Source organism: Centroberyx affinis, unplaced genomic scaffold (assembly GCF_046629955.1).
Source record: "Centroberyx affinis isolate AG114_WGS23_722 - 3 ecotype Tasmania unplaced genomic scaffold, CSIRO-AGI_Caff_v1 ptg002455l_1, whole genome shotgun sequence".
In the NCBI taxonomy this organism is placed as follows: Eukaryota; Metazoa; Chordata; class Actinopteri; order Beryciformes; family Berycidae; genus Centroberyx; species Centroberyx affinis.
In genome coordinates this window covers 170001-195659 of record NW_027280692.1, presented here as the reverse complement: position 1 = coordinate 195659, position 25659 = coordinate 170001, and the positions used below count along the sequence as shown (strand labels likewise).

General features: G+C 41.3%; 2 protein-coding genes across 2 annotated transcripts in view; one reads left to right on the top strand and one right to left on the bottom strand.

Annotated features, from left to right (window-relative positions):
* Positions 1-2064: 2064 nt before the first annotated feature.
* Positions 2065-5189, bottom strand: LOC139656353 (transcription factor Sox-8-like). Its single transcript, XM_071533904.1, has 3 exons — positions 4780-5189; positions 3585-3835; positions 2065-2813 (listed from the first exon to the last, which is right to left on the bottom strand). Exons 1-3 carry the CDS (start codon positions 5187-5189, stop codon positions 2065-2067), a joined length of 1410 nt encoding a protein of 469 aa, XP_071390005.1.
* Positions 5190-6764: 1575 nt separating this feature from the next.
* lmf1 (lipase maturation factor 1) overlaps positions 6765-25659 on the top strand; it is a 39418-nt gene continuing 20523 nt past the window's right edge. The window contains exons 1-4 of the mRNA XM_071533903.1: positions 6765-6977; positions 8694-9003; positions 10432-10442; positions 11919-12067. Coding sequence (XP_071390004.1) covers positions 6767-6977; positions 8694-9003; positions 10432-10442; positions 11919-12067 — 681 coding nt within the window. The 5' untranslated portion in view covers positions 6765-6766. The remainder of the gene's footprint in view (positions 6978-8693; positions 9004-10431; positions 10443-11918; positions 12068-25659) is intronic.

Here is a 25659-nt window from a genome sequence, read left to right as displayed (position 1 = left end):
AAGCAGCATAAAAAATAAAACTCACATTGTGTTGTTACACCCTTGTAAGTTTATAATGCAAACAGGCAGTGGATTTTGGACATCTAAGGGAAACAGCTGAAAAGGGTAAATGTAATTATGAATGCTATTTCTTTGCATGATTTTGAAACGTTTTTAACGCTGGTTTGTAACAAAATTGGGTTTAGGAAAAGTCAAAATTCAAAACAGCTGTCGACTGATCAAGGCTTGGCCTTTTGAGCGCTGACTGAGCCAAAAAAATATAGTCATAGTTATCATTTTGGATATCGCTGTAGTGGGAACGCGGACATTATAATTACTTTTAACGATTTAAATCTTGTTATAGTTATAGCTGTCTTTATAGTTATCGTTTTAGATGTGAATAAGGGCTGGAATAAGGCCATTATCAACTGTTAAAAACATATGAAATAATAACACGTTAAAACTTTTGCTCAGTTGCTGATGTGTTGGCTGTTCACTCCTCAGTCTGGTTCCTGGTTAGTGGCACCTCAGCAGATTATCTCCACTGCATATTATTGCTTTTAGTTATTTACCTCTGTTAAAGCCAGTGCAGCTGTCCTGTCCATCAGGCCCTGCAGCTCACAGTCCAACTGGAGCTGGAACTGTGAAATTAGCTAATCCCCAGCACAGGAAAGCCAACGGGAGCAGCTGTTGGACTGGAAACAAACTGGAAGTGAAGCTGCAGTGAGGAACGGTCAACAGCTACAGCAGGACGTCCAGCCAGGGGAGAATAAGGCCTCGGATAATATCATATTTGGTCTTATTTTATTAATTTATTATCCTTATTATCTGTTCTCAGGACACTGTGACTCTGACCCTGCACTCCGTCCTATTGGTTGCTTGTAATGTGATTTGTAATGTAATTGTAATGTGATGAGTTTATTCTATTGCACCCACTGGAAATCACTTTAAGTGTCAGCTAAGAGCGTGAAAACAGAAAAATGTAATGTGAAATATCTGATATGATTTACCCACACATCACATACTATGCAACGTTTTTATGAAATACTGCATTTCAACAGAACATAGATACAGAAGCAGGACATTTTTATAGACTGCAGATAACTTGCTCAAGGGGTCAAACATGAGTTCCATCTTTTCCTCACAGAGGAATCACAGATTTATGTAAATATCCAAGTCTTGATGTATCAGACGTGCCAGACAGGCTGCAGACGCTTCAGAGACACGTCAGCTCGTCTGTCCTTACACAGCCGATGGGGAGCTTAGTCCTGTATTGATCCACCAAGCTGTGCAGTTTCTTCTACTTGAACTCTTGAGTCTTGTGCAAAGTCCTCGCTGATACAGTACATGAGCTAGAAAGCACAGAGAGTCGTTACTGTTCAGCACATCACTGCTGGATGGAGAATCCGTATAGAAACTTACATTAGAGCAATTCTGTCCTACAAAAGGAAAAAGGCAGTAGCTTCAGTTTTGCTGAAAAATGTCTTTTTTTTTTTTAGTCAGCATTAGGTCAGCGTTAGCATGGGTAAATAACAGGGTTAGGCCACATATCTGTTTGGTGATATATTGGGCCCATATTGGTCTTTTTTTATAAAAACTGGATATCTTTCTGCCAATTTCTGCTCCCGCCGATATAATGAAGGTTCAGCTTGAGAGGGATCGGTCTGGAAAACCTGCAATGAAACCTGTCTCAACTGAACCCACCTATGAATTTCATCAGTCTGCATTTCAATGGAGAGTTTTAGTGTCCCATGATGGTCTGACTGCTGTTTCAGAGGCTTTTCCACCCTGACAAGAGTAAAAGTGTGGGGGAAACACTGAATCCTTGTAATTTTGGGGGGAATTTTTGGCATGAAAATGGTCTGTAAAGATGTAAAGATATTGAATATCGGCACTAAATATCAGCTATCGGACGCTTCAGCCCAAAAATATCAGTATCGTCCCTCAAGAATCCATATCGGCCAAACCACAACTTCTTACAAGTCTTTTGGATGGGCAGTAACAAAAATAACCTTTAAAGCCATGTTTCTGTTTCACACTCTGCCTTTTTGCAGAGTTTTTTGGGGGGGTGTTTCCTCTTCTTCTTCACGGCCTGGTGAGCGTGGTGTAGACGGGCTGCTCCCAGCCGGCCGGCGGGCTGCGGGGGGGCGGAGCCAGGGCCAAGCTGTTGATCAGCGGCGTGGCGTAGGGCCTCCGGGACGAGTGGAAGTACGGGTACTGGTACAGACCGGCGGGGTATCCAGAGAAGGCGCTGTAGAACCCGGGGCTCTGCAGGTCGGCGAAGTCGCACTGGCTGCCGGAGGACGAGGAGGAGGTGGAGGGAGGGCAGGGGGCGTATTCGGGCTGGTGCGGCGGCGGCGGAGGAGGAGGAGTGGAGGAGGAGGAGGAGCAGTGGGAGGAGTGGCTGCTGTAGTGGCCGGGACTCATCTGCTCCGTTTTAATCTGAGGCCTGCCGTCGGCGAGGAGCCCATTAGAGCAGGAGGGCGGTATTCCAGGTTTAGGCGCCCAAGGGGGAACGCCGTGAGAGAGGGCGTGGCAGCCGGGCGGGACGAAGGGTCCGGAGGGGCCGTTGGTGTCCGGCGGGGTCAAAGCGGTGGAGCCGTGGCCTCCGAGCGGCAGGTACTGGTCGAACTCGTGGACGTCGAAGCCCTCCATGGTGCTGATGACGTCGGTGCTGAGCTCGGAGATGTCCACGTTGCTGAAGTCAATGTTCTGGCGGCCGGCGGCGGGACCTGGACCGGGACCGTCCAGAGCCCGGTGGCCCTCGTGTTTGATCCCCAGGTGCAGGTCGGTTTTGGGGGTGGTGGGAGGAGTTGGAGGGCCGTGAGACTGAGCTGGGAACCAGAACAGAGGAAACACCTTTCAGTACTTTCATGTGATATTCTGACACTGTTGGATATCATCAATCTGTGATGTTCAATGTATTCCAGGAGTTATTTGTTATTTGTGATGAAGTGTTGTAATTTACTTTTTTGGTGAACGCACTTTCCCTCAACCTGCCTCGTCTACTTCTACTCCAGTTAGTGATTTCCTACATTTCCCAGAATGCCTTTTGACAAGACCCAGAGAACGGGTTCTCTGAACTTGTTGATTTCAGCTGTGGGTTATACATGTAGGTGGAGAGAGCGATAGTGGAGTGAGTTTTTCCAGTAGAACCACGCCCCCTTACTCAAAACCCAACCCGTCTCTCTGCTGCATTGCATTCTGGTCTCTCTCCTGCTCCTGTGGGTGGAGAAATTGGTCTCTCTCCTCTTCTATGATGGATTTCTCCCTGTGTGATTGTTGAACGTCTCTTGGTGCAAAATGGCGGCTCTAGAAAGAAGCCCTCGCTCTTTGATTCTGAGGGACTGACACCAAAACCTGATGTTTACTGCTGAGGTTTTACATCCTGAAACATTTTCTGATATCAAACTCCATTGTAGCTGCTGGAAACATCTAGACATGACATTGTCAGTGTCAGCAAATAGCTGATTTTTAACAGTGATTTAGGGGTTTTAGGGTGTTTTTTTTCTTTAACAACCCCTAGATACATTGCAGCATGTGCTCTATGTGAAGTGAAAAAGTGTATGAGAAATTCAAAACCTGGATGAAATCAGTCCTCTCACCTGTCCTGTCAGAATGGTAATGATGGTGAACTTCCCCCGTGCCGCCCAGCCTGGCCGCCCCTGGCTCGGTCTTGTACAGGCCCTGCTGGTGCGGGACGGGTCCGGGTCCGGGTCTGGCCTCCCCCGGCCCGGGTTTGGTGCTCCGGCGTCTCCGGGGCTGGTACTTGTAGTCCGGATAGTCTTTCTTGTGCTGCAGCCTCAGACGCTCTGCCTCCTCGACGAACGGACGCTTCTCAGTCTCAGACAGCAGGCTGAGGAGGAGAGGAGAGTTCGACTTAGTGGATGTCTGTTAAACAGCAGCATCTAGCAGCAACAACATGCTGATGTAAGCATTAATGTGAAGGGTTTCGTCCTTTAATACTATATATCCATATGGAAACAAATGTAGATGCTTCCATTCTCTAAAATAATATGCTGGAAGTCAAGAACTGTGCTGTAACTGAGTCGCTCTTTGTGTACTTGTACTTTTTAGTTAGTAATTTAACTTTAACTCAATCATGTATTGACTGAAGTATTGTACTTGGCTGCATGTTGCACACCACAGATTTTGTAGACTCTCCATAAACATTGCATTAGAAACTTGGAAACCATTAGCAGTGAATGGTCATTCAGCAGAGGATAGAAGAATAATCTGACTTTACTTTTTGTGTGCTTAATTTTGTAAAGGTCTTTTTTTAAGAACTTAGTTGGAGTTCTCTGTTCTCTCGTCCATTTTGCATTGGGAAAGATCACATATAACACCTTTCTAAAAAGTAACTCAGTAACTTTTACTCTGAGTACATGTTCAGTTAGCTGCTTTTTACTTTCACTAAAGTAGATTTTTATACCAGTAAGTGTTTCAGCAAAGTAACAGTACTTTTACTTGAGTAGGATGTTTTAGTAGCCTACTATTTCCACCCCTGCTCAGTGTTAGTATTGTTTGAGTAAGAGGCGCATTAATAACTTCAATAATACTGAATTGTGAGTTCACTCCCATGTCAGCTGTTATCTTATCAGAGGAGATTTCACGTAAAAAAGTGGATATCTCATTTTAGAATGAAACTGTTTAATTTATAGGCTACTAGAGATAATACCATGAAGTAAAACCCAAATTTCGTTTTGGAAACGACCATAAGGTCTAACCTAATTGTGCGTAATTTCATTCATAATTGTATAATGCCATAGTTGAGCAGTAATTCCCCATCCTCCTCCTCACCGCCACAGTTTGCCCAGCGTCTTGCTGAGCTCGGCGTTGTGCAGATGAGGATACTGGTCCGCCAGCTTCCTGCGCGCCGCCTGCGCCCAGACCATGAAGGCGTTCATCGGCCGCTTCACGTGCGGTTTGCTCTTCAGCCCTCTCTCCCCCTGAGTGGGCGTCGGCACCAGCGACCAGTCATAGCCTTTCAGCACCTGCGACACCGCGTCGCGGATGCAGGCGGGGAACCGGTCATCCTCCGGGTCACTCTCCGGCTTGTGGGTAATCCCGGGCGCGCGCGCTGACCCGTGTCCGTCGGACCCCGCCGGAGAGGCCGGGCACTCTGAATCCGATCCGTGCTGGGACGCGGAGCTGCCGCTGCCCGCTGGACTGCATGGATGGTCGGTGAAGGACTTGCTTTCTTCGGTCATGTTTGGTCAGTAAAAAGTTGCTAGATGTAGTTTCGCCCGGATTCCCAAAGGGCTTCCCAAGTGCGTAAAGACGCACGGCTCCGCAGGAAGACTGTGACACCACAGAATCAAGTCAAATCCCAAATATCTCGTCTGTTGCTTGCCATTCCTCTTCACATCCTCCTCAACGGTCAGGCAAAGTTTGATGAGCCACTGTTTTCTTTTTATCACTTTACTTCTCTCGCAGCTCTCCGCCCCTCGCGCCCCATTGGCTTCTCCAAAGTTTCACCAGAGTTCCTCCTATTCTGGCGAAATGAAGCAGGAGGAGACAGAAGCTTGTTAACATCTGGGTCAGTGGGCTACTGTTGCATTTAGGCTTTCAAACTATATTTTATGAGTATTTTGGTAGGAGCTGATATTTAATAGCCCATTCCAAAATGTCATTAGTGAACTGTACACAGGAAAAAACTCTTAAAGGATAGAGATTTTTCTGAGGTTGGATTTGCCCGCTTCCAATTTCCTTCCACATTACTTTAATAATCTTTTTCTTTTTTAAATTGTTTTTTTCCTATGCTCAGCCTGCATTACACTCCCATATAGGCTAATACACCTATTGCCTGATAAAGTCGCTCAGTGAAGGAGTGTCTCAATCAGCCAATCAAATTGCGGCTCGTGTTAGCGGATGCGGGCAGGTGCTGTGCAGATGTGACCTATTTTCTATACAGTCCGTGGATGTGGGTAAGAGATGATGCTGCTCCTTTAATTGGAGAAATTTCCAGACTTGCAATTGGGCGTGTTGACCGTCATGGTCGCAGGGAAACAGAGTAACTTTAGGAAGAGTTGAGCCCTAAAGGTTTATAAGAGAATATCTGACCCCAACAAGGTTCTGATAGCCTATAAAAAAGTAAGTTCATGGGAAGGTTCTACTTAGGCTTTATCCATAAAAATAAACAAATCCACCAAATTGCTCATTTTGTGATATAAAAAACCCCCCCAAACAATTTCACATTTGTTTCACATTTTTTTCTACATTCTGGAAAGACACTGCATTGCTCGTTTTTTGATACTTTTAACAAACTTCTAAAGAAATTTTGGTCTTATTTCTTGATTGCAGTGGTAGTCTGCCTGCATTAACGTTTTTAAACTTTTATGCCCATTTGGTAAATTCCTACACATATGCTGCCTTCAGGTGCCGTCGGAAATATCATAATTATGACTTTAGCGCACATGAATGAGCGCAAGATAGAAATACTTGAAAATATTTTGAAATTTAAATAGAATTTTTTTTCTTTCTCCTTTCATTTCGTTTCTTTTCTGTTACTTTTTTCCTGATTGAGTTCCCCAGTACTTCTGTTCTCTTGTATAAGATGTAACTCACAAATTATGTGTTATATATGTAAAACTTTTCTTGTGATGAGGTGTTATTATTGTTTTAATAAAAAGGAAGAGGCGATGCCATGTGAAGGAATAAATCTATCTCACAAGCAGGACCTATCAGACAAAATTTGTGATCTGTTAATGATTTTTTTTTTTTTATATCTCCAAACTACACCACTTCCGCCACTTTTTTCCGTCACGTGACTGTGAGAACCGTCAACATGGCGGCCGCCAGTGACAGTTCGGAGACCTCGGTGAGGAAAAGACGCGTCGACACCGCCAAGGCAGACAGCTGTCCCGGCGATAAGAGCAAAGAAAATGGAGACAATCAAAGCCGAACCGCAGAGAAAGAAAAGAAGCTTCTCTCGTTACAGACCGGGACTTACTGGCTCACGCGCATCGTCCTGCTGCGCTCCATTGCTTTTATCTACTGTGAGTCTGGAGACAGTTTCTGCAAAGACTTAAATGTGTGTGACTTAGGCTGCTTCTAAGTATGAGCATTAAAGTCATGTTTAAATGATAACTGCACTTAATAATAATCATTCATGATAAAGAAGTTGTAAGAGCTGTAAACGTGTAGAATAAATGGATAAATAGATAAATATAAGTTATTAGCCTGTATGATATTTCTGACATGTTGCTCCTTATATTTTCTGTACTGTTTCCCTTACATCTGCAGTTCTATTTTATAGTTATGTATACATAGTTATGTTATAGTTATGTTGTGTTATGCATAAGCTCTTTGTTGTAATTTGACATTGGATGCTGCCTTTCTTACTTGTAATACAGGTCTAGTATTGGTATCAGTGGTGATTTTGGGTTAGCTTTAATATTTGTCATTATGTCATGTGATCCCAGGTGAGCTTTGCAGGTATTTCTAATGGTTTCCAGTGTGACTCAGTCAATCACAACTGAAGACCAGAACTATGTTTTATTATAACCATTTTCACTAGATTTTAAAGCTACAGGTTGCATGAGTATGTCATGTTGAAATCAATTAATACTTTGGTATAATTACCGTAAACAAATGAGATCATGGTCGAGATAATTGGTTGCCTCTATCTCAGAGAAGTCAGAGTGAGCACAAGCACATCTCTTTTCCAGGTGCTGAGTCGAAATAGTTATTTCATGCAAATTCAAAAAGAATTTGCATGAAGTTGAAAAACACTGTGGCAGCTCCCAAAATTTTGCTTACTTTATTCTACATTAAAAAAATGCAACGTTTCGAGCGCTCACAGGCTCTTGGTCAGGTAGGTTTTGCAATGAATCAGACCGGTTCAGGTGTTCCTCATTTACAGAATGGATATAGGTCCCACCCATAACTGTGATCATGGAAAAACCAATGAAATCTCTACAAAGAAAGAAAAAATAGAAAAAAATATATATATAACCCGGAGATCCGCCCCCATCTCACAACAGTGGTATTGTTCGTGCATCTCAAAATTAAGACTACATTTCCCACAAACCCCCTTGCTTCCTGTTGTACTTGTCCCCCCCCTTCCCCTCCTCTCAAGAAGAAGGATAAGAGCCAGTAACAGCGAATATACATTCTTACGAGATAAGCGAACATGAAGTTGAACCTCTGCTCTGGAAGAACAGAACCTCTTCCTGTTTTGTGCCGTAAAGCGATCCAGTAGATTTCCCTCCAGATCCACCAGGTGGAGAAACTATGGAGGATGCAGAGTAGAGCTGCAACGATTAATCAATTAATCGATTAGTTGTCAGCTATTAAATTAATTGCCAACTATTTTGATAATCGATTAATCGGTTTGAGTAATTTTTTTAAGAAAAATAAGTCAAAATTCTCTGATTCCAGCTTCTTAAATGTGAATATTTTCTGGTTTCTTTACTCCTCTATGACAGTAAACTGAATATCTTTGGGTTGTGGACAAAACAAGACATTTGAGGACGTCATCTTGGGCTTTGGGAAACACTGATCCACATTTTTCACCATTTTCTGACATTTTATAGACCAAACAACTAATTGATTAATCGAGAAAGTAATCGACAATGAAAATAATCGTTAGTTGCAGCCCTAATGCAGAGTAGAGGCTGATAGAGGCTGACAGGCTGACCACTGATGCTCTGGTTTGTTTACAGCAGTTACTCTCATGTCTCAAAATGAATGTCTCCTCTGTTTTCCTGTAGTTGTGGCCTTCAGCGTCGCCTACAACCAGAACAAGCAGCTGATCGGCGAGCGCGGCCTGATGCCCTGTAAGGATTACCTCAACAGCGTGAAGCGCTACGTGGGCGGGAAGATCGGCGCGGCGGCCCTGGCCTACACGCCCTCCGTCCTCTGGCTCCTGGACTGGAGCCACATGGACGCCAACCTGGACGGCCTGGCCCTGCTGGGGCTGGCGCTGTCCGGGTTCGTCCTGCTGACCGGAACGGCCAATATGGTGATCATGGCAACGCTGTGGCTGCTGTACCACTCCCTGGTCAGCGTGGGACAGCTGTGGTGAGTGTGGGATTGATACACACGTACACACACATATACACACATAGGGCTGGGAGATAATTCGATATTATGGTTTATCATCATATGGTAATTTTGTGATATGACACACAATTCTGCTGTCTAAATTGATGATACCAAGCACATTTTATTCAAAAACCCCAAAAATTAGGCATGCTAGGAATATTGAATATTTAAAAATTTCAGTTTCGTTTGACATCTCACCTAACGTTACCATTCGGTTCAATGGGATGAGCATTAATTTGGTTATGTAACGTGACTATAAGAAATAACTAGGGCTGTGCAAAAAAAATCGATATAGCTGAGTATTGCAATATTTTTTTCCATGATACTGTATCGATTTTCCAGCCCCTCGTATCGATACATGAAAAAAAACGATTCATGTTTTAAATGGATTTAAAATGTCTGTAAATTTCCCTCAAATCCCTTTGAATTAAATAGTTTTGACTCAATTTGTCCGCTGAGTTATCAATATAATGTGATGTACATATTAGACTACCCAGGTGGTACACAGCAAGTTGTATTTTCAGCTCTATTTTTAAATTTTCAGTAAATTATGTAGAGTATTGCAATGTATCGCAATATGTATCGTATCGCAATGTATTGTGATACAATCGTATCGTGACCCATGTATTGTGATACGTATCATATCGTGAGGTCATAGCCAATACCCAGCCTTAGAAATAACAAAGATCATGAATATGTGGATAACTCAATTTTGAAAAAAAAAAAAAAAAATTATTATAATTCCAAGCTCAGGATATGGATAAGTGACAAATTCTATTCCAAAATGCTATATATATACAGTACTGTGCAAAAGTCTTAGGCACCCTAGATTTTTTATATAAATTTCTTAGAAGTCTTTGATGTTTATTTGTTTTCTGCATTCGTGTGTCAGTAGACTGCTGTTTATTGTAAATTTTTGATATTCAGAAACTTTTCATTTCATTAGTTTTGAAAGCATCTTTGCTTTATGGATTTCTTTAACATATGCCTAAGACTTTTGCACAGTACTGTATATCTGAAATTCATCATTCAGATTCAGAATATCACAGATTCAGTCTTCAGAAGTGTTACTCTTTTGTCAGCCAAGGTCCTAAATGACCTAATATCCTTTAAAAAGAACTACAATTAGTTTGAATAGAGTAGATCAGAGATGGTGTTGTTTTTTGTTTTTTTTCTCAATTGGTGAACAAAATTCTTCAAATATGTTTCATTCATGCTAAGGTCCCGTAGTTCAAATGTTGCTTGTGTTAGGAATGCATCAAAATTATATATTATGTTATATTATATTATATTATATTATATTATATTATATTATATTATATTATATTATATTATATTATATTATATTATATTATGTTATATTATATTCTGTGTTTTAAAACATCCTTTCTGTTTTCTTTCCAGGTATTCCTTTGGTAAGTGAACCTCACATCTTTCATCAAATATCTCAAGCAATTTTCAATCTGAAAATGAAGCAACATGGCTTCACTTGTACCTTCTCCCCTTATAGGAGAAGTGGGTTTCTGGAGAAGTGTTACTAACTGTACATAGTTCATAGTGCATAGAGTCTCACTACCAGCTTTCCCTTATGTGTGTGATGCAATTTCAAAATCAGTTAGGATTTTAAAACTCCTGTAATCTGAGCCCAGCATTAGTTGTTCTTCCAACTTGCTTACAGTTTATTACTGTGTTACTGTTTGGCATCCCATATAAATAACTAGTACTGGTGCATGTTTCTATTTTCACTCTTCGCTAGCTGAGTTTGTTAACTTTTAATTGTCACATTTTGTTTTTAATCAAATACATTTAGACATTAATTACATGTCTGACATGGATTTTCTCCGCTTCATTCTGCCACTGCAGCACAATTCCTAAAATAAAACACGATTCCTAAATTAAAACATGATTCCTGAAGTAAAACATCAACCATGAAAAAAAACCCTATTTTTGTTATGGGATCCGTTTTGTTATTTTTTCCGACCAAACGCTCTTGAACGCGCTACAAGTCGTATTTACGACTTCCGATCTGGTCAGTCGTTTACGAGGTGCGCTTGAAGAACAGTAATTCTCTCCAGAGGACAGACTCACTGACAGACTTTAGGTTCTTGGATGTTTGGTGCCTCTGAACATGGGAAACCCAGCTGATTGTCTTCAAGCTAATGGCAGAGAGGGAGAATAAGAGAGTATAAATAGAGAGCTGGATGCAGTGGCGAGGTCAGCGCAGCTCTGTGATTGGTTAATGAGTGAAAGACGGAGTGAAAGACGCCAGGCTGATGTCTGTGGTCAGGAGCTGCGGCTTCCCTTCCTCCTTTTTTTTTTTAAATCTTTTTTTCTTTCTCGCTTGCTCTCTTACTCTTTATCCCCGTTTAAACTCTTTTCTTTTTAGATCTTTAAACACACTGTGAGCAGTAGTGCAGCCGTAAGTCTGCAGACAAAACTCCTAAGTCTAGACTACAAACCAAAGGCGTCTGTTCACTCGTTTTAGTCCAGTTTAAAAACTCAATTTTATAAAGTTAATACATAGTTATTAGTGTAACTTTGTAGAACTTAATCATATTGTACTCGTATTTGTTTTGTATTTGATGTTACTTTGCCACATTGATTTTTGACTGTCATAAAGTCTTGTTAAAGGTTTCATGTAGTCTCTAAATCTGTGAATAAGTTACAAATTAATTTGTAAATAAGTGTCATTATTACAGTTTGAAATGGATGAACCTTCTTAGGCAAGATTTTTATGTAAAATATTATCTGCGGAAATCACATGTGTGAAGTCGCCTAGTGCAGCTTTAAGTATTGTTTGATTTTTTTTATAGCAGTTTGTAACTTTTTGTAATGTTTAGAAATGTGCTTTTCAAATGAAATTATAATTAGTGTTGTTATTATTTGTCCAGGTTGGGAGAGCCAGCTGTTGGAAACGGGGTTTCTGGGTATTTTCCTGTGTCCGGTGTGGAGTCTGTCCCAGGTCCCCCGCCGCTGCCCCCCCTCCCTCGTCTCCATCTGGACCTTCAGATGGCTCATAGTCCGCATCATGCTGGGAGCCGTGAGTAACACACACACACACACACACACACACACAAATACAAAGCAGGCTTTCCCGCAGTTCTGTATAGTGGAGGTGGGCCGAAATAACAAAAGAATACCGCCACTTTGACTTAAAATGAAGTCAAAGTGGCGGTGTGGTATTTGAGTTTATTTTCATTGGGACCAAAGTAACATTAGAAGTAACAAATAGCTTATTTTGGAGCATCTCGTCATGTTAGCTAAGTGGTACATTGCTACAACTTAAGCTAACATACACACATAACATACACACAACTAACCCTAACACTCTAATTATTAAAAAAAAATAGCCTAAACTCAAATTATTTCTTTCATGCCATTGCAAGCCATGACTTTTCCACTGCCTTTTTCTCTGTAACTTACTAACAACTGGAAGCCTTCGTTAGCCTACAAGCTAGCTGCTATGAGTTTGACTTTCATTACAAATCCTCCTTTCATAGCATTGTGAACCATGACTTTTTCCACTGCATTGAACTAGTTAAAGTTAACACTGTATTATCAGCATACCCTTTCTAAAATGTTGATATGTTACAGCTATGTTAGCAAGTAATATAAATACCTCAAATTATTCAATATTTTCTTTCATACCATGACAACCATTGCTCTTGCACCGCCTTTTCTCTGCATGTAACGACTGATAGCTGTTGTTTTACTTGTCAAACACGATAAAAACTAATTAAATGAAGTTTACATTAAAGTGTCCCATACCCCCCCCCACCCCCCCCCCACCCTCCCACTGCCACCTCCACCTTGACTAACACATTTCCTGTGGGGAAACCCGGCACAGACTTGGATATTTCCGTCTAGGAGGAGGCACATGCTGTAGGTTCGAGCAGAAAGGCATCGACACACACACACACACACACACACACACCCACACACACCTGAATCCATCCCACATGCCAGCATGGAGAAATAAAACCATTTTGCAATAGCATAATTCCATGGGATATTCCAATGTTTGTCCTCTTGATTTTAGACCATTACTTTTGGAGCCGTGTTTCGCTATAAAACGCTGCCAATATTTGGAAATCCAACCCAAATAAACGGTCAGTTAAACAGCATGTCTGGTTGTTTGACAGTTTCCATGGTGAATTTTAGACCGCTGACCCGGTTTTATCTGCCAATCACTGTGGTTACCACAAATCCAGCAGGGTTTTTCCTATTAAGACCGTGAAGGGAGCTGAAAAACAAGGGGACCCACCTCGACTCTCCCACTGCTCCGACAAATGGGATCACAACCGTAAAGACCTCGCTCGTTTCACAAAGTCATTACAACATACGGAGAGTTTTGTTAGAAAATTAGATTAGATGTCTGTCATTTGAAAACACCTACAGCTTCACACCTTCTCTCACAGAACGATTCACAGCACAAATTGAACACAAATTATATTACTTCAACAAGGATAGACGGCAACTTAAGCCCTTGGTTGACAAAACGCTCACATTGGATCCTCTGTATTTTAGACATAATGTTGAACTTCACAATTTTTCAATTTGACTGAGAGGATGAGTTTTGACTCTTCATTCCCAGAAATGAATATAAACCATTTTGAAGTTGGAGCTCCTCAAATTAAAACCAGAGAGAAGCCTAGAAATCCCATTAGACATTACTAATGTGGCTTTTAACCAGTTCCTAGAATTTAATAGCTGGGTTATTGCTGAATTTATTGTGGTGCAACTGCCAGCTGGTTCTGCATTCTTACAAAATTTGGATGTTGGATTCGTTTCAGCCTGATTGTTGTTGGCGGCCTTTCTGTGAAGCCGGTTTGAATTATGTTCTCTCTAATTTGTTGCTCATTTAGTGTAAAGCATTCTTGTATAGTATATTCATGATGGTTGGCTTGGTTGTTTTATGGTAGTCCTCTTTGTTCTGCTTGTTTGTAAGTATAAATTCACCCTGTGATCATTGTACTGATGCATGGTTCTGGGATGGGAGTTCATTCATTTCAAACCAGAGAATCCATTACTGCTGCTTCTTTCTGTTGAATAGAAATCATGTTGTAATGCAAGTGCTGCATGTGTTGGATTAACTGTAAGGAGGTTATGTTTTCATTTCTGTCTGTCTGTTAGCAAGATATCTCAAAAAGTTACAAACAGATTTGGATGAAATTTGGTGGACAGATCGCCTTTGATCCAAGCATCAGTTGATTCGATTTTGGTGGAGATCCAGATCTGGGATATCTGCCGATTTCAGCCGTTTCTTTTAGCCATAACTACGATGCTGCATTCATGTGCCGGTGGAAAAGTCCAACATCCAGGTGCGAACCACCGCTGCATTCACATGCTATTTTGTCAGAAATCAAACCCGGGACACAAACGATAAACATAAACCGTTGTTCGTTTGTCTATTGTTTGTCTTCGGGTTTGATTTCTGACAAAATAAGTTGGAAGAATTGCAAGTTGGAGAATTGTTCAGCGTTGGCGGAGGTTTAAACTCTTATCGAGTTCCTTCTAGTTGTACTAATGTGTTGATTATGCATGCCTAAACTAAACCAAATGCTGTTTGGTTTAGTCCCGTTTTTTAATCCCATTTTTGGTAGCTGTCTGTGCCGAAAACATTTCAACACCGAATCAAAGTTGTAATGAACATTTACTATATTGTAATACCATAATCAGTAACCATAGCCTCAACCATTTCATCTCAGAACGACTGAGCCGCAGGATCTCTGTGCTGAAATCACATATGCAAATACTTTGCAGCGACAGAAACGCATTACAGATCACGTGCGACTCGTTCGAAACTCCGATGCTAAAACGGGACTCTCTCTCTCTCTCTCCCTCGAAGGTTGAGCCTCATCCCAGCGACTTTGTTTGTGTTAAAGCAGAGCACGGACCCTGCCGCAGTCCCCCGGTGTTTGATCCGTCCCGGTCACGGACATCTATCTATCTGACAGACTGTGGTTCACCACCGCTCTGTGACTGCTCTAGAGTTTCTGCCTGAGAGCAGGACTTGGCTTCATGCTCACTTCAAAAGACCCCTCAGTCGTAGGAAACGAGGGGGACGGAGTGTACAGTGTGTGTGTGTTTCTGTGTGTTTGAGTTGAGTGTGTTTGTGCAGCGTGGCTAAGAAATGTCCCAAGTTGATCCTCAGGAGAAGTTGTCACAGTAGTTAGCATGACGGCTTTTCCCCGAGATGCCAGATGATGCCTTTTTTTTTTTTTTTTTACATTCCACCACCATGTTACATGCAGGACATTATGTTGTCATGGTGGCGTCTGTCTGTCTGTCTGTCTGTCTCTCTCTCTCTCTGTCTATCTGTCTCTTCTCTCTGTCTGTCTGTCTGTCTGTCTGTTTCCCCGTCTGTCTGTCTGTCTCTCTCTCTGTCTGTCTGTCTTTCTCTCTCTCTCTCTCTCTCTGTCTGTCTGTCTTTCTCTCTCTCTCTCTGTCTGTCTGTCTGTCTGTCTGTCTGTCTGTCTGTCTGTCTGTCTGTCTGTCTCTCTCTCTCTCTGTCTGTCTGTCTCTCTCTCTCTCTGTGTCTGTCTGTCTGTCTTTCTCTCGCTCTGTCTGTCTGTCTGTCTCTCTCTCTCTCTCTCTCTCTCTGTCTGCCTGTCTGTCTGTCTGTCTGTCTGTCTTTCTCTCTCTCTCTCTCTGTCCGTCTGTCTGTCTCTCTCTCTCTCTCTCTCTCTCTCTCTCTCTCTCTCTCTCTCTGTCTGCCTGTCTGTCTGTCTTTCTCTCTCTCTCTCTCTGTCCGTCTGTCTGTCTCTCTGTCTGGCTGTCTGGCTGTCTGTCTGTCTGTCTTTCTCTATCTCTCTCTGTCTGTCTGTCTGTCTGTCTGTCTGTCTGTCTGTCTTTCTCTCTCTCTCTCTCTGTCTGTCTGTCTGTCTGTCTCTCTGTCTCCCTGTCTGGCTGTCTGTCTGTCTTTCTCTCTCTCTCTCTGTCTGTCTGTCTCTCTCTCTCTCTCTGTCTGCCTGTCTGCCTGTCTGTCTGTCTGTCTGTCTGTCTGTCTTTCTCGCTCTCTCTCTCTCTGTCCGTCTGTCTGGCTGTCTGGCTGTCTGTCTGTCTGTCTTTCTCTATCTCTCTCTGTCTGTCTGTCTGTCTGTCTGTCTGTCTTTCTCTCTCTCTCTCTCTGTCCGTCTGTCTGTCTCTCTGTCTCCCTGTCTGGCTGTCTGTCTGTCTGTCTTTCTCTCTCTCTCTCTGTCTGTCTGTCTGTCTGTCTGTCTTTCTCTCTCTCTCTCTCTGTCCGTCTGTCTGTCTCTCTGTCTCCCTGTCTGGCTGTCTGTCTGTCTGTCTTTCTCTCTCTCTCCCTGTCTGTCTGTCTGTCTGTCTGTAGACACTGATGTGAACGCAGTAACTCAAGAACATGATAGAACAGTACAAGTACATGATAAAAACTTCATATTTACACCACAGATTCCCGCTATAGAGTCGATGATCTGATGAGATTTTGGAGAACCTTGCTGCATAGATTTGCATATTAATGAGGAAAAAAAAGATTTTTTGACACTACGATAACTCCTTAATGCTTTAAGATACAGAGTTAATATTAAAACTGCAAGCAGTGATGATCGGGCCCTCGCAGCTGTGTGCACGTCGGGGTGTGTCGCAGCCGTGGCGTCGTTACTGGACGTGACCCACTCTATGAAAATTCCATGTAAATCCATTGATTATTGTCATGCAAGGCTTACTTCCTGTTGCCAGTAGGTGGTGCAATGACTATGACTCCTAATTGGCATGTATATGTTCTCAGACCTGGACTCTTGTCCAGCATGTGAAATCTGGTGCAGATCGGACAATGTACGGTCAAGTTAACCCAGCTTCCTGTTCATCATGGTCCTATGGCTTTTCTGACCACATTTGAGGTGGATCTGGTCAACCCGCTAGGAGTAGTACACCACAGTATAAAACATGGCATTTCCTGTTGCCAGTAGGTGGCGCTATGACTATAACTGAATATTGGCATGTAGATGTATTCAGGCCGGGACTCTCATCCAGCGTGTGACGTTTGGGGCAGATTTGACCATGTACAGTGGAGTTACAACCCACTTCCTGTTTTGTGGCGAAACTCAAGCTTTTGATAACTTTTCATCGTCGAGGTCTTTTATACACGCTGACCAAGTTTGACGTGGATCCGATCAACCGCCTAGGAGGAGTTCGTTAAAGTATGACCCCTGCAAATGGCAAAATGACACAATAAATTCAAAATGGCCGACTTCCTGTTAGGTTTAGGCCAGGGCACCAAGAGACTTTTTTTAAAGTCTGGACATGATACATGTGCCTACCAAGTTTCGTCCGTCTAGCTGAAACAGAAAGGTGGGGGCTTTTGTTTTGAAATTTTGTAGGGGGCGCTATTGAGCCATTTTTCCACACCCATGTCCAAGACCCATAAAATATAAGATTTTTCGCCACTTCTGACGTGTGTGCAAAGTGGCTCAACTTTTCGAGCACGTTTAGCCCCTCAAAAATGCGATCAAATTGTAAAAATAAAAATCGTAATAATAATTCCTTCAGTTTCAATAGGGCTTTGCATGAAGTTGTTCTCGGGCCCTAATCATCACCGCCCCTAATCTAATCATTAGGGCTGCACAATTAAGCGCAGAAAAACGAAAATCGCAATATGAGCTACTTCAATTTCCAAATCGCATGAGGCTGCAATTGTTCTTGCCATTGTATTCAAACAGAGCAAATCTTAAGTAGCAACTTCTCAGTTTTTCATTAAAATGTTTCTTGTTTGTTGAAAAATCTGAAATATTGAAAAATCTTTGTCTGTATACTGTATTGCAGTTTATACCACAATTGTAATATTCATCAAAATTATCACAATATGCTGATTTGTCAGTATTGTGCCCTAACCCACAAGTATGTTGACATAGAAATATTTGCTAATGAATCGACAAATTAGCTTAATGAGTGCCCTCATTAGCATAACTGGTTATGTGTAATATATCATGGTGATTATGGCGGGACATTAGGCAGCTCGAGTGCCTCCTGATTAGCGCTGCAGCAACTTGTTTACATCAGCTGGAGCCAATCAGGGTAATCGGGTGAAAAGCGAGGAGGCGTGTTGCTAATGGGATCCGATAGGAAGAACGTGTTAGTTTATAAAGTATGAAATACAATTAGACGTCCTGCCTCATGACTGCTAGAGAGAGAGAGAGATGAGAGAGAGAGAGAGAGTTTTACTGTACGGAGCTGCAGACTGATACGCAGCCTAACAGCCTCTCCATCTTTATTTTTCCATAGAAACAAATGATGTGCTCTCAGTTCACTGCAGAGCTCAGTCCAGCCGAAGCCCCAGCTGTTGTTTCTTCCAGTAAAGAGCACATTATTACCCGGTCATGCTGTTTCGTCACTGTTTAGAGGTGATAAGTGTTGTAGTGTTTGCTCTGAGGCGTCTGGCTCTGTCAGCCGTCTGTCACTGTGGTCCAGGTCTCAGTCTGGGCCATGGGGCTCACTCAGGGCATCAGCGGACAAAAACAATATTATTTTCCAAAATACCAGCATGGAAGTGTTTTCATTGTCACCGCATTAAAATTTTGACCCATTGCAGCCCAGGTATCAGGGTTTCAACAAGTGTGATAGGAGCGTGTGTGTGTGTGTGTGTGTGTGTGTGTGTGTGTGTGTGTGTGTGTGTGTGAAACTACACTGACTTTAAAAACTCCATTTGTCTCCATCAACATGTTTCCACTAACACGCCTTCATCCAGGAGAGAATCAAATGCCAATACATTCTTCATTTTTAATCATGTATCAATATTGCTTGTGCGTTGCATTTCTGCTAGCATGTTGTGCATGTATATATTTGCCATCCGGTCTTTATACTATAAACCTGTAAGTTGTTCCTGTTTACGACTGGTTTTTTTTATGTCCTGATTTTGGAGCACCTTGCTGCATAAATTTGCATAAGGAACTGATTTTCTTGAAACCTTATATATGTAAGGGATAATGCCCGACGAGGTGTCCATTATCAGGAATTAATGGACGACGGGAGGCCAGAACTGTCTGACGCTCCGCGGAGTTATACCATGGTCACTTGCCAAAGAAAAAAAATGAAGACCATTCATTTATATTTTCATGCGTTTTGTAATCAGTTTTTCACAAGCCATAACTCAGTTTCCCTGGTAACACCTGAGGGTTTGACTAATACCTGGAACAATCATTACCATCCCATAAGGTTCTTATGCAATGGAAACGTTGTTCACAGCTCCAGTAAATAGGACGAACCTTAGATAGGACTTGGCAGCAGGAGATATTTCTAGTCCGCTCAGCTCATAGAACCCTTTGGCTCAGCTATGAGCCAGAAAGCTAACGTTATGCTAGCAACATTCAAAGTCAATAACATTGCGTACAGTTGACAAACAGTAAATATTATTTGACAGTATATTTAACAACAAGACTAGCTAGCTATCCAGCCATGTCATTGTCCCCAAATCAATATCAAGATTTTCACGAACGTACAAATTATAAACGGAGGCTTTGACTGCGTCCCTGTTGCTATGGTTACTCATTTTAGATACAGGCTGATACTATGTAGCCAGCGCATTAATTTAGAACGGTGAACAGACAGTTTCACTGGAACTACTTAATAGGTGTCCATTATCAGGAATTAATGGACACCCTGCAGCCAATCAGAATCAAGTATTCACCCAGACCATGGTACAATAATAAATAACTCCTTAATGTTTTAAGATACAGAGTTTATATTAAAGCCACCCGTGTGTTACATGAAGACAAGTATGTTGACATCGAAAAATTAGCTAATTAATGCATTAATTCGCTTAATTAATGACCTCACTAACATAACTGCTTATGTGTAATATTTCATGGTGATTATGGCGAGACATGAGGAAGCTTGAGTGCCTCTTGTTTTTAAATCTGTTGTGATTTGTTGTTGGTTTTCTGTAGTCTATAGATGCTGTTTATTGCTTGTTACCTGTATGTAGAAGCCTATTGGCCCATCAGTAATTAACCCCACCTTCCAGGTACGAGTATTTTCTATTTCTGAGAGTGTATTGGGATTAGAGCTGCAACGATTAATCGATTAATTGATTGGTTGTCAACTATTAAATTAATCGCCAACTATTTTGATAATCGATTAATCGGTTTGAGTAATTTTTTAAGAAAAATAAAATTCTCTGATTCCAGCTTCTTAAATGTGAATATTTTCTGGTTTCTTTACTCCTCTATGACAGTAAACTGAATATCTTTGGGTTGTGGACAAAACAAGACATTTGAGGACGTCATCTTGGGCTTTGGGAAACACTGATCCACTGTATCCATTTTATAGACCAAACAACAAATCGATTAATCAAGAAAATAATTGTTAGTTGCAGCCCTAATTGGGATTTTGTATCAGATGAAGGCGTATTAGCCGAAACACATTGGATTTCTAACTGTTCCAAAATGGACTAGTCAGTGAATATAGGCTTTTTGATATTTCTTCACAGAGAAGAGTTTCCTTGCTACCTTTTCTCGTGTTGCATCTTGTGAAGAAACAAAAGTCGTTCCTCTCTCCTGATCTCTGCTCCTGTTTATGAGCTTCCTGGTGAGAGCGCTGGCTCAGGGACTGAACTGGATCACACATTTCTCACTGCTGGCAGGGAGAATCTGTATTAAAACACTCCAGCAGTTGGAAAAGGTGCGTTAGGTACAGAGTTTGGGGTGTTAACTGGGATCTGGGAGTGGGAGTGTGAACGATGCCAAGGCTGAGATCAGATCAGATGGTTTTGTCTGTTGCTAAGGACTTTGGGATACACACTACCAGTCACAAGTCTGGACACACCTGATTATGTTTTCATTCTCTTAAAGCCATTTTGATCTAAAAGCTTTTGCTTAAATGCTTGAAATGTGTTTCTTAGACAAATATAAGTAGTGAAGTTGATCCTATGTATGAATTTCTCATCAAGGCAAAGGACGAATCTAAAATATAAGATAGTTTTGATTTGTTTAACACTTTTTTTTGGTCACTGCATAATTCCATTTGTGTTATTTCATAGTTTTGATGTATTTACTAGTATTCTAAAATGTGGAAAAAAGTAAAGAAAAATGTCGGGGTCCAGGGTAAACCTGGGCCTGCCAGTCACTTCAGGCCATCTGCAATTTTGTCACAGCCTCAGTTTACCTGGAAGGCACCGACTTTGTGGTTTCTACCTCGGCTGCTTGGAGAGAGCCAAGTTCCTTTTTTTTTTAGCCGGTCGAAACACTTTGTGAATTACATGCTGACTCAATTTGTCGTGACCGTTTTTCTTTTTTTTTTACCGTATGCTTGTTGAACTGCTGCAGCCCTTTGGCTCCATCCCCACAGGAAATTGTTTGGAAAAATAAAGTTTTGCTCTCTTTTCTTCCTTTAAGCTATCAGCAGTTAGAGGGAACAGTCCGACATCTAGCTGGGTGAGAGACATTAGAGTTTTGTTTTACAGGCTGCTAATTTGGTTCTACTGCGTAACATCCGAGGAAGAATTGTCTATGATACTAATAATTTTGTATTTATTTATTTCACCTTTAATTAACCAGGAAGTCCCTTGAGATTGAAATCTCTTTTCCAAGGGAGACCTGACCAAGACAGCACACCAGTTACAGTTTAAATAGAAATAAAACACAACAGAGAGGGAATACAAACATCAGTTACAGTTATAGTTTAAATAGAAATAAAACACAACAGAGAGGGAATACAAACATCAGTTACAGTTATAGTTTAAATAGAAATAAAACACAACAGAGAGGGAATACAAACATCAGTTACAGTTATAGTCTAAACAGAAATAAAACACAACAGACAGGGAATACAAACATCAAACACACAAGGAAGAGACTATATCGAGCTCAATTAAGGCAGTTGCATAATATAGTAGTATAGTTATATATAGTTGCATAATCCTATTATTATGCACAAATTGCATAATAATAAGATAAGATAGCACTTTATTGATCCCAGGATAAATGCTTTGAATACAGTGGCTGTCTCTCTACATGATGGTTTATATTCATAGGGATGTTTGAGTGGCATATTTTCTCTTTATGGAAATGCAGTATACTAAATGTGACATAGCTGGATCTAGAAGCTCTGATTGCCAATAGAGGACAGCTTTGTGTGTTTGATATCTTATTCCTCTCAAATTAGGACATCAAATCTCCTCTGAAATAGGAAAATAAATAGGTTCAGATTGCTCACGCTTCTCATCTCTCTCCCTCATTCAGTTCTTCAGTTCAACTCGACGTCCAGCTTCCTAAACCTGCCGCGGTGCCGTCACTGTGGTTTCTCTCTCTCTCTCGCTTTCGTTTCCAAGTCCTTGTCGTAGTCGGGGTCCAGGGTAAACCTGGGCCTGCCAGTCTCTCAGACAGGCAGCACTTCAGGCCATCTGCACTTTTGTCAGAGCCTCAGTTTACCTGGAAGAGCAGCGACTTTGTGGTTTCTACCTCGGCTGCTTGGAAAGAGCCAAGTTCCTTTTTGTAGCCGGTTACACGCTGACTCAATTTGTCATGACCGTTTTTTTGGTGTGTTTTTTTTTTTTTTTTTTTTTGGGTGACAAATTTCATGGGTATTGCACCACTTCTAGTTTCATTTCTACTGAAAGATTAGTAAGGTGTCCATAAATTACATCTTTGTTGCGGTCATAACAAAAAGTTCAACGTTTATTTCCGGAGGATGTGAATGAGGATGTTACAATCAAAGAGTTCCTATAGCCTAGATTTTTCATTTATTCATTCTTTTAATAGTTTTTTTTTAAAATCTATTTATTTCTGATTTTCTTCTGTAACCTTTTAAATGAATGAATGAAATGAAATTTAATTATGTATCTTGTATTCTGTATCTTGGTTTGTCACATGAGCACATCTTCAGTTAGTAATCTATTTGTTTTTATTTCCATTGTCTCTTATTCTATTGGTTGATTACAGTTTGCTTATGTATATATATATATATATATATATATATATATAGGCTTTTAGATGTAGATGACGACGACCACGAGCCGAAACGCGTTGGTTTTACTAATAAATCTTTGTTCTCAGTACTGCAAGTGTTGCTGGAATCTATTCACCCATTCCATGCATCTTGTCTTTCTCATACTCCTTTTTCATTTTCTGCGGTCATAACAAGACAATGTTGTGTGTTATAAGTTGATTTAACACATGGCAGGGTGTCCAGGTGGTTAGAAAGCCTGTCCCGCAACCAAAAAGTCACAGGTTTGATCCCTGTAATAGTCATGTGTTCTGCTGAAGTGTCCTTGAGCAAGACACTGAACCTCTGCCTGCTCACTTACTGTAAGCTGCTGGAGATAAGTGGGTTTGCTTCATGCCTAAACAGAAAAAATGAAAAATGTTATTAAGCAAAAGGACTCAAAGGTGTCATGATACATAAATTAATCCGTTGTGATGTGGTAAGTGGTTGAAATATGACTCTGCATTTTTCTCTGCATGATTTAAGTAGTATCTTTATGAAGTATCTATAACAAATATTTGTTTAAAAACTCCTCTGGAAACCTGCTGAATCCACATTAGGCAGGCAGCTCTCTTCACTGCTGTGGTCTGAACCTCAGATTGGAATTGATGACATTTCAGGAACCTCATGACTGAATTGGATTATCAGCATCTTTGGCCGCAGCATCTCAACAGCCAGCAGGCCATAATCAGAATGAAATGTCCCGGTTTTTCTAAATTTGGTTAGTGGGAGTTTAGCGGCAGATTTATTCCACATTCCATGCCAACCGCATGACCGGCCGATGTGTCAATATTGACAGTCTCGTGTCCTGGATAGCAGTATTTGCCTCATTTCATTTGGTGAAAAACAGTTCGAGAGCCATGGACACATTTCTCTATATTTCTGGCACATTTAGAGTTGTGTTTCTTACTTTTAAAGGAGAGTAGGGGTTTCTGGCACAACTTCACCTACTGCCAAGGTGCATGGAGAAGGGAAAAAGGTCTAAAAAGGTCAAAACTCCAGCAGCACTTGTAGTATATAGAACAATTTTATTGTTAGACCTTTTTTCATAAAAAAACCCAAAACACTACAAAACCACATAAATTAGAGATATTTACGAACCACTATAAAAACTCATTACTTGAGAAGTCCTCATTCATGCCCCCTGGAAATAAACTTTTGAAATAGAAAATCCAAAATGCTTCTCTCTTTTTCCTGAGAAAATTCACATTACCACCTCTTTGGCTGGACTTAATCACTTCTATGCCTATAAAAAATAGAGATGAAATGTGATGTTGCTTTTCATTGAAACGTCTTGCAACAGGACTGGTGACATCATTCCTCTTAATGGAGCTCCTATGCTCAGTGATACGCTCTTTACTTACTTTTAAAGGAGAAATCCCCCCTCGGATATTCTTACACTGTTGGATATCATGCATTTGTGAGGCGTTATTTAGTGATGAAGTGTACTTTTTTAGTGAACCCGCTTTCCCTCAACCTGCTTCATCTACTTCTACTTCAGTTAGTAATTTCCTACATTTCCCAGAATGCCTTTCGACACCCCCCCAGAGAACGGGGGTTCACTTTCAGTCAAAGCTTGGTGCACGGGCAAATAAGAAGCTTGAAAGTGTGATCGTTCAGCTGTGGGTTATATGTGTCTACTCAAAACCCAACCTGTCTCTCTGCTGCATTGCATTCTGGTCTCTCTCCTGCTCCTGTGGGTGGAGAAATTGGTCTCTCTCCTCTTCTACGATGGATTTCTCCCTGTATGATTGCTGAACGTCTCTTGGTGCAAAAATGGCGGCTCTAGAAAGAAGCCCTCGCTCTTTGATTCTGAGGCACTGACACCAAAACCTGATGTTTACCGCTGATGTTTTAGATCCTGAAACATTTTCTGATATCAAACTCAACATTGGAGCTGCTGGGAATATCTACATGAAACGTCAGATCGCCCATGTTCGGCCGGTTATCCACAGGAATAAGAGAAATACACCACCAAACAACAAAATGAAAAAGTGTTTCAGCTCTATAGGTGAGAGAAGGAGATAGGAAAGGAAACGTGGAGGGGAGAGGAGGAGGTCAGGGATCAAGAGAGTGGAAAGGAGAGGTGAGGAGGAGAAGATGGAGGAGAGGGGAAGAGGAGGCAGGAGAGAATAGAGGAGAGGAGGAGAGGGGGAGCATTAGTTTCCACATAGGCTAAGCAGAATCACATTTTTTTGAGCGTTATTGGATTACATGTAATGTCATATAAATGCAGGATCGGTGGCTGATAAATAGTTTAAGTTGCAGATGAATTGGCCCTGACCATCGTCTGCACGTAACTCTTCTTCTTCTTCCTTATATCCCTGCATGTCTCCAACTGCTTGCTTTCTCTTCTCCCTCCATTCCTCTCCGATCTCTTCTTCTCTAGAAAAGGACTGCATGGTCATATCAGACTCTATAATGCATTGGAGCAAGAGAGCACAAGTTAGCCAAGTGCAGTAAAAACAGTCAGATAATAATACTAATACTAATAGTATTATTAGTACTACTACTAATACTGCTGCTACTACTGATACTACTACTAATACTCTTGTGAAGCACTTTGTGACCTTGCTCTGTGAAAGGTACTAAATAAACTTTCACTTACTTACTTACTTACTTAATAGTACTGCTACTACTACTAATAGTACTGCCACTACTACTAATACTTTTCAAAACAGTTCAAAGTGCTTC